The sequence below is a fragment of the Mya arenaria genome, chromosome 14 (genome assembly GCF_026914265.1).
Source record: "Mya arenaria isolate MELC-2E11 chromosome 14, ASM2691426v1".
NCBI lineage: Eukaryota > Metazoa > Mollusca > Bivalvia > Myida > Myidae > Mya > Mya arenaria.
The window spans coordinates 6,323,905-6,339,414 of record NC_069135.1 but is presented as its reverse complement, the minus strand read 5'-3'; the positions used below and the strand labels follow the sequence as shown (position 1 = coordinate 6,339,414).

At 38.9% G+C, this 15,510-nt stretch overlaps 1 protein-coding gene across 1 annotated transcript in view; it reads right to left on the bottom strand.

The window, feature by feature from the left end:
- Positions 1-481: 481 nt before the first annotated feature.
- Positions 482-15,510, bottom strand: part of LOC128217628 (uncharacterized) — a 57,957-nt gene continuing 42,928 nt past the window's right edge. The window contains exons 39-43 of the mRNA XM_052924894.1: positions 12,809-13,097; positions 7,129-12,368; positions 4,601-6,847; positions 3,157-4,278; positions 482-1,488 (exon numbers count right to left, since the gene is read on the bottom strand). Coding sequence (XP_052780854.1) covers positions 1,175-1,488; positions 3,157-4,278; positions 4,601-6,847; positions 7,129-12,368; positions 12,809-13,097 — 9,212 coding nt within the window. The 3' untranslated portion in view covers positions 482-1,174. The remainder of the gene's footprint in view (positions 1,489-3,156; positions 4,279-4,600; positions 6,848-7,128; positions 12,369-12,808; positions 13,098-15,510) is intronic.

The window sequence follows — 15,510 nt, the reverse complement described above, 5'->3', positions numbered from 1 at the left end:
ACCAGACATTTCACTCAAGTCATTCTAGTGTTAGGGCTCTTTAATAAGAAATTACCCATAATTGGTCTTTTCCGATCAATAACATTAGAAGCCTTTGTCTAATCATCACCAAATATGGTCAAAATGTGTGACAGTCTGGGTGGAATATCTAGGTCAGATTGGATAACCAGCCATGTTCCCTCAGTCACTCCAGAGTTATGACCTTTGAATTGGCAAAAACTCCAAAACAGATCTTAATTAGGAGTGCAGTGCACAAGAACCATAGACTGAAGTATTATAGCAATAATTGCCCATTGTTAATTTTCATACTTATTTTTTGTCTGTACCATATTCTGCTTCTTTTTCAATTTGCGCTTCTCTTCCAAATGGTTTGTGCCTGCTCCTTTTTTCCACAAATGATATAAATTATTTCAAAACAATTTGACAACACAAATCAAGTCTGTGAGCAACCATCGTTTCCAACAATAGCTTTGTGTTTTTTTCAAAGAATTTATTTTAGGAAAATAGAAAAATAAGTTTTAACATGAAATTCAATAGAAATGATCTGATATGTATATACAACATGGTATACAATTCTGATAGTATTAACAACAGTTACCGATAAATATAAAATGAATTAGTAATAAGTATATTGAAAGACATGGAGACATATTTAAAGAAACAGCAGTCAATTGTTTAAAACAATTTAATTCTTCAGTTTGGTTAAAATTAGCCAAGATGTTAATTTATTGGCCACTATTTATCCAATTATACATTTGGCTGCAGCTGAAAAATAAAGATAACGAAAACAATGCTACCAGCAGCTTATATATATGTCTAAAGGTCCTGGATATCAGAATAAATATGCATAATGCAGATAGAAACAGTGTTCAAATTATTTACACAAACTTTTAAGTACCAAAACACTTTTTTTAAAATATCACAGGTGGAATTTAGATTTATCACAGTCTTCGGATGGAATGGTTAGTTGATTACTGTATCAAAATTGGCACAACAAAATGTCTTCTCATCATTACAGCAACATTACTACTGGTTATACAAAAGAATGAGAAATGTAAATTAAGTACAAGATCATTATGAATGCTTTATGTATATATTAATTTAAACAAAACTGTCATATATTGTCAAACACTTATAAAAATAAAAAAAATGATGGCCCACTGCATTTTTGTGTTTATTTGTCATCTTTTCTTTGTTTACGAGACGCCAAGTTCATTGGTGGAGGTAGCCGGGGTATAGATACCGACTTCTTCCAGGGGTTTGCAGTCTCTCCACCAAATGACAATTGTCCCTCATTACTGAAGAACTTAGGCTGAGGTGTTTCCCTGGTCCCTGTGATGGTTGTTGGGGCATCTGTCCCAAATCTGGGCTTGGGCGTCTCGCGGGCACCGTTTCCACCAAAAATGCTTGCAGGTGCCGTGGGTTGGGAGCGAGGTATGTGGGCTGGAGTGATCTTTGGTGTCTTGCTTGTACTGCTGCTTACTGAGCCTTAAAGTAAATATTCTTGTCTGTTAAACATTGATGTGTAACTATTAAATTTCATTAAATAAACTGGGAAAGCATAGAAATCTAACATTATAAACTGTACAAACATGTACTGAGTTAGTTTCTACTGTCTGAACAAACCGGTGCAACATTAAAAGATATTTTGTTCAAAATTTGGTCCATATGAGATACTGACTTGAAGGGGCACAATATTAGGTTGATGAAAAACATTGTTGGTTTTTTTCAATTTTAATGCATTATTAGGCTTAACTTATTTTACTTGAATGATCAAAACAATAAGGAGGCGAGCTTAAGATTTGTTCACAGATAAACAAAAATATATAGCGATAAATTGCTCTTTTTAACTGGTGGCCACATAGCTTTTCATTTATATAAAAAACATATATAAAGGTTAATGCGTGTTTTTTATCTGTACACAAATCACAATATATTTCGGTTTTATCATTAAAGTCAAAGGAGTTAAACATAATAAATTAATAATGCATTCAAATTAAAAATGTATGAGGGAATAATGGCCAAAGCAGGGTATGTGGGCAAGACCCTTTCCGAAACTATGATGAGTCGTAAATATTCATTTTAAGGTACTAGATACTTTTTTTGATACATGCATCTGGGAAAAAAACAATCTTTACAGTTGCACAATAGTCTGAATTTATAAGGTCACACTCTTGATTTCAGGATTAATCCTGAACTTTAGAACCCCTGTTTATAAGTCTGTGTAAGTTTTTCAAAAGTCAAGGTTAGAGTGGTGTGAAAATTTTGGAGCAATTAAAGCACATCTATCTAACAAATTTGAGACAGTGATGGCAGGTAGGTTAATAAAGTAACTTTCATTTTTAGCTCGACTATTCGAAGAATATGGAGAGCTATACTACTCACCCAAGCGTCGGCGTCACACCTTGGTTAAGGTTTTGCATGCAAGCACACATAGGTTAATATCTCAGCAACTACTTGAGGTATTGCATTAAGACTTGATACAATGGTACTCAACCATCCAACCTACTTAATTAACCAAGTGAGATAACTTTTGTTTGCATTTAATGCAAATACTTGCCCTTTATTATTCGACTTAGAAATTCTGGTTAAGGTTTTGCGTGCAAGCACACATAGGTTAATATCTCAGCATCTACTTGAGGTATTGCGTTGAGACTTGATACAATGGTATTCAACCATCCAACCTACTTAATTAACAAAGTTAGATAACTCTAGTTTGCATTAAATTCAAATAATGGTCCCTTTTTTGACGTAGAAATTCTGGTTAAGGATTTGGATGTAACCACTTTTAAGTCAATACCTCAGCAATACATCATGTATTACATTTAAACTTTACACACAGGCTCCCAACCATTTAACCTTCTTCTTTAATCAAGTAAGATAACTCTATCTTTCATATTATATAATTTTTGCCCCTTTATTATTAGACTTAAAAATTCTGGTTAAAATTTTCCATGTAACCACATTTATGTTAATATCTCAGCACATCATGTATTGCATTGAAATCTAATCTAACAGTGATCCATGCATGATTCGCCAACACTTTTCAATCCTTACATTGAAAAGCGGCGGAATAGTCGAGCGTGCTGTCTCTGTGACAGCTCTTGTTGAATATGAATTTGTCTAAAAAAGTAGTAATTTTTTCTTATCGTGTACCTGTAGGACTCATTGGTGGCGAGCTTCCTCTGCGATACCAGAGGCGGCTTCCTGTGGGGCTTTCCAGTGGGCTGTTGACGGGAGAGGACGGGGCAGAAGTCTTGGCTTGAAACAAGGAGCTCCTCCTTGATGGACCTTTGGTAATTTCCCCTTGCTCGGGCTCAGGGTGAGGGGACTCTGCTACTGCATCCTTGCGCGCTTTGTTGATGAGTTTTGACACAGCCGAGAATGTTGACTTGCCTTCCGTTTTCACATTTGAGAGGTCTTCCTGCTTCTTGAATTTTTCAGGAACTTTACCTACAGGACCCACAGTGATGCTCTCCGGTTTGACTTCTTTCTTTTTCTTGAGCCAGTTGAAAGGTGAACTAGTCCTACTTCCTGCAGATTCTGCCCTGGTGCCAAAGGTGCTACTTGGGGCCGCGCTCATGAACATGATTGGAGACTCAAAGAACCTGGTGCCGATAGATGCCTGCGAAGCGCGTCCAGACTCAAAAGAGAGGGCGGATTCCCTGCCATCATCCCATTGAGAGTCTCTGCCACTCATGAATGATGTCTCCTTATCCCTTCTGTTGTACCCAAGGCGTGATTTGTTGAACCTTGTATTAGTTACTCTGTTTTGCAGTACAGCGTAGTCACCATTTTCTCCTAAATCTTGCTCTTCCTTTCTCTTCTTGTATTTTTTGTAAAGAAGTGCACCAACTACAGCCACTATTACTAACAACAATACACCAGCAACAACTCCGATTATCCATACTGGGAACGCTGCACTGTCTTCCTCAATTTCGTCACAGAAGTAGAAATAATCTTTAAAGTTGCATTCTGATACGCTCATGGCAGTTGCACAATAAAAGATCAAAGACTTGAGCATAATGGCCTGTGATTCCGTTGCCCCGATTCTGCTGTACTCCCTTATACATGCCTCCAGGAAGTGATCTTTAATTCCGGATGGCAGAGTGTCACAGTGTTCAGTAATGTTTTCATTCTCCAATACTTCAAGGCATTCTATGGCAGCTGCTGTGTAGTTGACTGAATCGACTCTGCTGAAGGTCGTCAGGGTTCGAGGTGAGTTGATGTTGTCTACTGGGATTGAGGAGGGTTTCCATATGTCGCTTAAGTCAGAGCCTGCAACAAAAATAAAAAATGATGTTCATTTTCGCATGACTTTTAGAATATTAAAATCACTTCATTATTTTTAGTAAAAGACAGGTCTTTACTGAGAAATATAATTTCACTCAATGGTATCTAATACTAAAATAAGTTCCTCATATCTAGCAATGAATTAACACACAATGTGATATGTTCATATAAACACTTTTACTTGTTTGTGATAAAAAATTGTATAACATTCATTTTAAAGTATTCTTGTATGGTGCTACTAGTTCTAGGTTACCATTTTAATTTTCTCTATATAAAGTGATCAAAAGAGTAAACTGTATTGACTTACCTGTAACAGTGACTGTTGTGTTTCCAACAGCTGATCCATACACTGCTCCAGTGGCAGGGTTGTATGTGCTCATGGAAGATGTGGTCCCATTACCCTCATCAAAGGTCATGACCAGCATCAGTTTGTCTCCAGCCTTAGTGGTCCCACAGTACTGTTTGCTGGCTTCACTAGAATCATCAACCGACTTGGTCTCTTTCCATGTTCTCACACAATCCACAGTAAGTGAATCAGACCCAGCAGCAATCATGGTGATACTCTCCATGTCAATGGTCTGTCCTTGCTTCACAGTTGCACTGATTGGGCTTTTGGCCTGGATGGTTGTGTCCGAGATGAGGAATACTGAAACTGAGCCAGTGTCTGAGGCCCAGGTCCAGACAAGGTAGTACCATTCACCTGAACTGAATGTTATGCCTGTTGTATATGCTGTATCCCAGTCAAACACTAGAGTGCCCGAGTCAACACGAACAACTACTGAGCTTGCTCCCATGTCTACTGTCATGACATTGAACGATGCTGTAGATCGCTTACTTGATGTTGAGTCATGTTTCACCCATAATGCCATGGTTATGTCTGAAATCCCTTGTTCCACATCAAACCCTGTGGCTGTAAATTGTGTGTCACCTTTCAAATGTAGACTGAATCCCCCTGATGTTAACTGTTCAGTGCCATCTTCATGGTCAATAAGGCTTGTTTGTGGCATATACCTTTCTTTGACACAATCCCCAACATAGTCTGTAGTCATATCGCTCTCTGTGATGGAAGCAGTTTCTCCTTGGCATTTGACGTCGCTGACCCAGTCAGTTCCTGAGCTTCCTAGGAGCCCTTGGTTGGATTCTGCATGACCTGATACTATCTTGGCATTTGTAATGAGTCCTATTGCTGAATCATAAGCAACAAACGATGAGCCACCACTTGTTAATTCTATGAATGGATCTTGATTCCATTTGATAGAGATACTTCCAAATGTCTTTTCTTCAGGGTACAAAAGTGTTTCAGGTTGGGACCCACTTTCTTTCACAAGTACTGTCAAATTGCCGCCATCAGGGTTATGTTGTACGTGAACAGATGTTGATCCATCTGATATGGCAAGCTCAGTCATCTTACGGCAGGTGTTGTCCCCTACACAAGGGCTGTACTGAGCCTGGACCTCAAGTGAATCAGTCTTGAGTAGTGTGTATGTTCCTGGAGTTGCATGGGAGAATGACATTCCACCCACAGTTGTGATGAAAGACCCATATGCCAAGGCACCAGCAGTGCCTGTTGAAGTTGGTGTGGCAATTGAAAATTCACATTCTTTTCCTACCCAGTCTCCTGAGCAGGTTTCACAGGCATAATCAGTTGGCATGCTCATGTCGGTTCCACTGATGTAGTTTTTCCAAAATAATTCGGCCGAACTTTCACTAGTGTAATGTTTTGGATGGCAGCTGCACTGGCCAGAGTAGCACACTCCAGAGGAGCTACATGGCTCCTTATTCTCAACAGATGGACAAGCCTGATCACAACCCTCTCCTGAACGGCTGTCCAGACAAACACATCCATCACTTACGTCTAGCCTCTTAAAAATGCACAAAGAGCATGTTCCATTATCATCTTGAGATCCTATGAAAGCAGCTATGGAAGTCACAGTACATAGGTCTACTAACGGGTTTGATTCATTTGTCTGTGCCATATAGACATCTGCCAAGCTGGCAGTTATTGCTGCTGCCTGGTCCTCATTATCTGCTGAAATCATTTCTTGTACACACAGAGCTTTATATACAGCAAGCAGTAAATCAATATCTGAGCTAACAGCATTGAATGAGAATGAGTCTATTAGGTTAGTGCATGTGGTTTGGGCTGCTGTCACTAATTCAGCATTTTGTTCGTCTTGTGAGGTCAGTTTGGGAACATCTAGAGCATCTTCAGTAGAAAGGTCAAGGTCAGATTTCACCCACTTAGGAGCATTGGCAGTGTCCACTGGCATCATGTTCTGTCCTGATATCTTCTCATACGCTGTGAGACCAGTGCCTTCATTGAAATTCCACATGTGGGTTACGCCTGATGTTGTCGTAGTTGCTGTAACACGGAAGTTATCTGTAATCACATTTGGATTATGGTCTCTGGACCAGATACGGACTTCATCTATCTTTCCTGAGAAGTCTCCTGTTGCGATGGCAGTTGTAAGACCTGGTGTCAATTGGCCAAGGGTCATTGTTCCTGGAGCCTCAAATATGTCAGTGATTGGACAAGCAAAGGAAGAAAATGTACCTGAAATAAAATAACCAAATTAAAGGTTATACCACAAACTTATTTCTATACATGTTATAAACACAATGATTTGTTTACATTATAAGGTTCATTTAATTATTTATTTTACAAACATAAAATTAAAAAATGATTATCAGTTTATTACATGCTCACCTAAATCTTTGGTAGTGGTTCATGAAAAAAAAGAAGCAATCCTTAATACTACCAAGAAAAAAATTGATTGTAAAGAAACACTTAAACACACTTGTTTGTTTTTTCAGGTTTCAGTTTATTTTTTTTACCTGTATCATCTGCCATGTAGACCTCTAAGGTGTCATCCTCATCTCTCCAAGCCAGGTTGATCTGGTTCCACTTGTTGTTATCCAGTGTTAGACCCGTGAAGAAGTTCTTGGTAGGTGTGTGAAGTACCAGCTGATCCGTGACGTCATGGTTCAAAAGTACCACATAGTCTCCAGCATTGTCATATGTCATGAGAATCCCACCTTTCTTGTCTGGTTTCACATGCATTTCAATGTTGAAATCTGAGCTCGGCATGCTGATTCCTGATGTTGTTATTCCACTTCCTTCAGAGATTGATAGGCAGTTTGGTGCTAGAGGAGAAAGGTATCTTTCTTCAACTATGTCCATAAATTCAGAGTTTGTATAAGCCTTATTGGAGATGTACTGGGAGAGAGCATCTTGCGTTTGAGAGAGGGCACATTCTGGTGCTATCGTGTGAGTGTTGGTGCATATTTTCTCTCTGGTGACATCACTACAGTTGGATGCAGTTATTGCTACTTGAGTATCACAGGAAGTCACTACACCATCTAGGTTGCTTTGCAACGTATCCCATTCAGTTCTTGGCAAGGACATTGTTGCTAGAAGTCTGTCACTGATTGAGGATATTTTCACTTCCATGTTGGAGCCCGCCATTGTCATCTTCAGTGTTGTGGGAGATTCAAGCTCTAGTGTAATGTCACCTAATATCATTTTAGTATATAAGGTCAAGTTTGAATCTTTTGTCATTATTTCTATGCTGGATAGCTGGTCATAAGCTTCATGACTTATGTAATACTCCTTCCCTTGATGTTCAATCACAAATCCAATCAGACAGTTATAGAGTATTGATGATGATGAACACACTCCAAATCTACCATACATAGCAACATTCAGACTGTCTACTGACATTAGCTCAAAGTACCCTCTCTTTGATGTGTCAACAATCGTACCATCAAACATGGACAGCTGACCAATTAGGTTGACCTGAGAGACAAGAGTCTCTGCATTGTTTCCTATGGGATTGTAAACTGCATCTTTCATGACTGTACACTCATCACCCGTCCAACTAGTCTGACAACTGCTACAATCGGCACCACTAAATCTTCCAGAACACTGACATAGTCCACTCTTGTCACACACTCCATGTCCATTGCAAGGACTTGCTGCTCCACCCGGGCAGACTGAGTCACACTGTGTTCCATAGTAACCGTAGTAACACATGCATGCGCCATTATAATCATATCCAAACGCGCAGTTGGAACATTTCTGCACCAGCCATCCCGGTTTTGTCACATTGAGATTGCATATAACATCAAACAGTTGTGTGGTTGTGTCGCCTACCACAGAACACAATGAGGTGAAGTCAACCATGGCCATTGTCACATCCGAGATGTTGCCTGAAAGTGTAGCAGAAATCATACAGTTCTGTTTGTACCACCACCTGATGAAAGTTGATACAGAGGCACAGTTTGAAGATACAGCGGTATCATCAAAGAATTCAGCACATAGTGTCTCAACATCTGAGTCAATATTATCAGTCTGGGATCGGATGTTTTCCACCACTCTAAGATTTTTCAGACCGAGATCTGAGACCAGCCATTCTGGTGATTTCCATGGAGCTTTTGGAAGTATGAGGTTGTTGCCATATATATCGTCAAATCCCACTGTCCCAACTCCCTCTGAGAAGGAGATCAGCTGACTGAGTTCTGAAGAGAAACCAGATACTTTGGTGCTCAACAAGTGTGCCTGATATACAAGATTGTTTGGTATCGGATTCTTCCAGATGGAAACTTCATCTATTACCCCTGAGTAGTGGTCTGTGGTATAAGTGTGTTTGGTCTCCTTTGCAGGCAAATACTCTCCAAGCATTATTGTTCCACCAACTTCAAATATAGTGGGACAACTGAAACTCAGAATCTCATGAGTTACTTGAGATGTAGCACTAAAGAAGTATAAGTCTATTGTATCACTGTCTCTATTGAATGTTAATACAAGTTGGTTCCAGGAATTCAATTCAGGATTAACTGATGTTTCAAGAGTAGTTGTCTCATATTGTAATTTCAGAGGGGCTGAGTTCAGGATGGTAAAAGCAATGTCTTTTCCATATGAAACAATGTATCCTCCATATGAATAGGGTTTCCAGTAAATTGAGAGACTGAAGTTTTGATTATTTAAACTAACACCATTTGGATAATCTAATGGCTTCGTCATAACTGAATTATGGTCAAATTTGAGCGAATATCCTGTTATATTTGACCCATCCCCAACAGGTGCATTTAGAGAACTTAAAATAATGCTGCTAGCTAGCCGATAGTTGGTCACAATATATTCATTGATCTCAGTTTCAGTCATTGACGAATAATCCGTTCCCGATCCACATGCACCAAAGATGCCTGTGGCTGACTGGCACACTGTTGTTTGTGTGTATACAGAGGCCTGGAGGAATTCTTCTTGCACAACTATCTTCATGGTTATTGAACCAAGAGTGATACCCTCAACTGTTATTTCTGTTAGGGAGTCTTGTGTGATTGTGATGGAACTATCAATAACTACAGTGGTATCCTCAAGAGTAATGAGCTCTCCATTTTTGTACACAATTGGAGCATAGCCCTGTCCTGGTGGAGCAATAACAACACTTGCATTGGCTGTTTCTAATGACACAGCTGCTACACAGGAGCCATAGTGACAGCTGACCTGGTAAACATGGACATCAATTCCCAGATTTGCAGAGCTGAGAAGCAGGAATGCACCAGTCTCACCAATAAATGATATCTGTTGGCCATCGAATGTCATAAAGTACCCATTGCTTGATACTGCACCAATCTTGTTAGAGGCAGCTGACAAAGAAGTGGTGTCTAGTGTAAGACAATCTGGACCAACCATGAAGCCTGCCCCATCTGAAGAGCAGCTGGAACAGGTGGAATCTCCATTCCAGTTCCACCAACACTGGCACGTCCCATCAGCTTGACACTCTCCATGGCTGTTACATGGGCTGTCAGAACTTCCTGGGCACACGTTGTCACACTGGGTTCCATAGTAACCCTGGAAACAGACGCAGGTTCCGTTGGAGTAGGCCATGCCATATGGGCAGTCAGTGGTGCAGGTAGAGGCATTCTTGTGTTCATCACTTATTGAGTCACAGTAAGAGTCTATTTCTGTCGCATTGAAAATGTTCTGTGATGAACATATTTTGTAGACGTCAAGTACAATGTTGTATCCAGATGTCAAGTCATTTGTAGCTGCTATTGCCTGCCTACAGTTAACAAAGAAGAATTCCATTGTTGCATTGTTGATTCCTGAGCATGTGGATGAGAAAAGACCAGCTGTACAAAGCTCGTTGGCTGCGTGAGCCAGAGAGGAATCTTTGAAATATACAAATGCAAGGTAGGTTAGATCACCGCTGGAGTATGTTAGGTCTGATATTTTCCATTTTGGGGCATTCCATGGGTAGTCAGGTAGTGAAACCTCTGTGTTGTAAATGCTGTCATAGGTCATTCCGCCATCTCCTTCGTTGAATTCAAGAGCATAGATCAATGTTGCTGATGCAAGGGATGGGTTCATCTGGTGAAGTTGTGTAACTTGACTGTCGTCAACAATTACATTCCAAATCATGAAATTTTCTATTTCCCCAGTAAAGCTACTGTGTAAGCTGTATTCTTTGGAATTTGACGGGCTTTTCCATTGGCCGATGGACAAAGTTCCCGTTTGACTGAATATGGTACTTTCAATTGTAAATGAGCCAGTTGTAGATGAAGAACCATCTGCATAGATAATGTACAAGTAGCATTCACCAGATGTTGTGTCATAAGTTAGGACCACTTTATTCCATTCATCAGCATCCACAGACAGTGCTGAGTCATACATAGTAGTGTTGGTATTGGTGTATGTGTGAATCTGTATAGATGTTTCCTGACTGACCAAAGCGAAGGCTATACTATCAGATGTAAATCCAAACAAGACTCCACTGCTATTGCCAGTTGGTGTTTTGACAAGCATTTCAAAAGTAAGGGAGGGGTAGACAGACGTGTCAATGGAGAAGTATTGGTGTAAACTGGACTGGCTGAAGGACAAACTGTAACCGCCTTGCGTCTGTGCTCGGTAATCTTCACTTGGGTAATGGATGATGCTATCACATGTTGATACTGAATATCTGGCCATGTAAAGACTTGATTCATTGCCATATAGTTGAGTATATGGAGAGAGTGTCAGGACTGTAGAACTCTCACTTAAGGCTTTAGTCTGTGTGGAAGATAGATCACTGCAGATTTCAAAAGAAGTAAGATTGCTGCTGTATAGATGGTCTAGTTTATCTGCTGTTATACTGTTCAAACTACCACTAAGGATGCCCGATGTTTTGCTTACAAATTGGTTGTTAATTTCAGTGCTGAAGTGGAGGTACTGGCCAACAGTTCTCACTTTGAATGTCATCAGGTCTTTAACTTCAAATGTTAGTTCAAAGATGGTTGATCTGTGGAGTTTGAATCCATTGAAGTATGTTGTTGTGTCAACTGAGTCAGAAACACCATTTATATATACGAGCGGTTTGGAATTGTATGTTCTCTGCGATTGGATAGTTATTGTAGCAAAGCCATTAGCACTGTCTCCAATTCTTGTTGCAATGAATGATGTGCAGGAATAGTTTGTATAACATGTGATGAATTTCCCATGGATAACAATATTTTCTGAAACTGCTAGCAGTAAGATTTCCCCTTGAGATTTTATTGAGTAAGTTAAACCATCTAATGTGTAGATGCTACCAAGCTGGCCCAGTATTGCCATTGAGTTGGAGACACCACTTATTTCCTCATTGTCTGAGATATCACAGTTGTCACCATACCATCCACCAGAGCAGACACTACAGTCAGCGCTGCCCATCCTGTTGATGGGGCAGTTACACTCTCCCGTACTCTGTTCACATGACCCAAATCCATTGCATGGATTGGTTGCACCACCTGGGCATATGGAACTGCACATGGAATCCCAGAAGCCACTGTCACATTCGCAGGAGCTGGAAGAACTTGTAAGAGCACCATTCAAGCAGTCGGGACTGCAGACTTCGGACAGATACGGATACAGGTTGAAGTCATTTTCAAACTCACGGCAGGTCTGGGAAGCAGGATTTGAGCTCAAATTTAGGTCAGTTTCACAAGCAGAGGCAAAACTTTCAATGGCGTCTGCTATTGCCTCAGAGTCGCCGTTGGCATCATAACATTCCCATAGATAGGTACTCCTTGTCGGCAGCATTGAGGTTACACTGCAGGTCCTGAAACAAGAAACATAGTTTTAGAATTGCACAGTGCACACAAAAATAACTGTTGATATATAATAACTATTGCTATCACTGGATGTTATAACTACCCTGACAACTCCACCTCCTTGTAATAAGTAGTATCACTGGGAGTGATATACGGTATGCACAATGCTCTATAGGATGAAACAAGGTGATTCCTACATGTATATAGCTTCCACCACTACCACGTGGTGGGGGTATAATTATCACATTTCAAGTACATTGCTATTTAAATCTGAAGTTCAATCTAAAAATATATATATTGTTCAATTAGTCACCATATTTCTTAACTTAGCTATTAAAACTACTGCACAAGAAATTGATATGAAATGTTCGTTAAATATTGGGTCTAGAACAATTGACATTAAACACTCATACAAAAGCTAACAATCATACAAACTGTTACCACTTACTGAGATAGTGAGCTTGAAGAGGAATCAAACACGCGGTCGCAAAATGCATCAAAGTCGTAGCCAATGGTTGCCCTCTTTTGTCTGACTGTAGGCTCCTTCCATGCAGAGTATTGCACATGTGGGGTCAATCTGGTCTTCTCCATGTCCACTGATCGTCTCCGACGTTTGTTAGCTGTAGATTCCTCAGCTATTGGTGCATCTGAGGTCTTGAGGTAGCAGTTTTTAAGTGGTGCCTTGTTTTCAATCTTCAGTGAATCTGTGGCTTTATTGTTTTCGAGATACCCGTCGGCTAAAATATAAGATTCACCATTATTGTACTTCATGAAGCTTTCAATAACAATTCATAAGCGTATTTAAAATGAAAATAGAGTGAAATAAGCCACGAATTGAATAGACACATCTCTAGAAAATTACACTATGACAAAGATTTTAATTCTTTAATTTTTATCCAAGACTGCTTTCACGGTCACTGTTTGATTTCAAAATATAAAACGTACTACTACTAGTAGATTACAAACACTAATTGCAAAGGTTAAAAACAGAAACGTTCTTAGTGACATACAATATAGAAGCTTCCAAGTACTGACATACAAAATAGAAGTTTTCTTCATGACATACAAAATAGACAGTGTTCTTATTTACATACAAAATATAACCTTTATAAGTGACATACACTATAGAAGTGTTCTTAGTGACATACACTATAGAAGTTCTCAGTGACATACACTATCAAATGTTCTTAGTGACATACACAAGTGAAGCGTTCTTCGTGACATACACAATAGAAGCGTTCTTAGTGACATACACAATAGAAGCGTTCTTAGTGACATACACTGTATAAGCATTCTCAGTGACATAGAAATAGAAGTGTTCTTTGTGACATACACAATAGAAGTTTTAAGTGACATACACAATAAAAGTGTTCTAAGTGACATACATATATATAGAAGTCTTCTAAGTGACATACACTATAGAAGTGTTCTTAGTGACAAACACTATAGAAGCTTTCTTAGTAACATACACAATAGAAGCATTCTCAGTGACATACACTATAGAAGTGTTCTTAGTGACATACACTGTATAAGCATTCTCAGTGACATAGAAATAGAAGTGTTCTTTGTGACCTACACAATAGAAGCGTTCTTAGTGACAAACACTATAGAAGCTTTCTTAGTAACATACACAATAGAAGTGTTCTTAGTGACATACAAGTCTTCTTAGTGACATACACTGTATAAGCATTCTCAGTGACATAGAAATAGAAGTGTTCTTTGTGACATACACAATAGAAGCGTTCTAAGTGACATACACAATAGAAGTGTTCTAAGTGACATACATATCTAGAAGTGTTCTAAGTGACATACACTATAGAAGCATTCTTAGTGACAAACACTATTGAAGCTTTCTTAGTCAAAAACACTATAGAAGCTTGTTTAGTGACATATACTATAGAAGTGTTCTAAGTGACATACAAAATAGAAGCGTTCTTAGTGACATACAAAATAGAAGCGTTCTTAGTGACATACAAAATAGAAGCGTTCTTAGTGACATACACTATAGAAGTGTTCTAAGTGACATACACTATAGAAGTGTTCTTAGTGACATACACTATAGAAGTGTTCTAAGTGACATACACTATAGAAGCCTTCTTAGTGACATACGCTATAGAAGTGTTCTAAGTGACATACACTATAGAAGTGTTCTTAGTGACATACACTATAGAACTGTTCTAAGTGACATACACTATAGAAGCGTTCTTAGTGACATACACTATAGAAGTGTTCTTAGTGACATACACTATTGAAGCGTTCTTAGTGACATACACTATAGAAGTGTTCTTAGTGACATACACTATTGAAGTGTTCTTAGTGACATACACTATTGAAGCGTTCTTAGTGACATACACTATAGAAGTGTTCTTAGTGACATACACTATTGAAGTGTTCTTAGTGACATACACTATTGAAGCGTTCTTAGTGACATACACTATAGAAGTGTTCTTAGTGACATACACTATAGAAGCGTTCTCAGTGACATACACTATAGAAGCATTCTTAGTGACATACACTATAGAAGTGTTCTTAGTGACATACACTATTGAAGCGTTCTTAGTGACATACACTACTGAAGCGTTCTCAGTGACATACACTATAGAAGTGTTCTAAGTGACATACACTAAAGAAGTGTTCTTAGTGACATACACTATAGAAGTGTTCTAAGTGACATACACTATAGAAGTGTTCTAAGTGACATACACTATAGAAGTGTTCTTAGTGACATACACTATTGAAGCGTTCTTAGTGACATACACTAAAGAAGTGTTCTTAGTGACATACAAAATAGAAGCGATCTTAGTGACATACAAAATAGAAGTGATCTTAGTGACATATAAAATAGGAGTGTTTTTGGTGACATACAAGATAGCAGTGTTCTAAGTGACATACACTATAGAAGTGTTCTTAGTGACATACACTATATAAGTGTTCTAAGTGACATACACTATAGAAGTGTTCTTAGTGACATACACTATATAAGTGTTCTTAGTGACATACACTATTGAAGCGTTCTTAGTGACATACACTATAGAAGCGTTCTTAGTGACATACACTATAGAAGTATTCTTAGTGACATACACTATAGAAGTGTTCTTAGTGACATACAAAATAGAAGCAATCTTAGTGACATACAAAATAGGAGTGTTT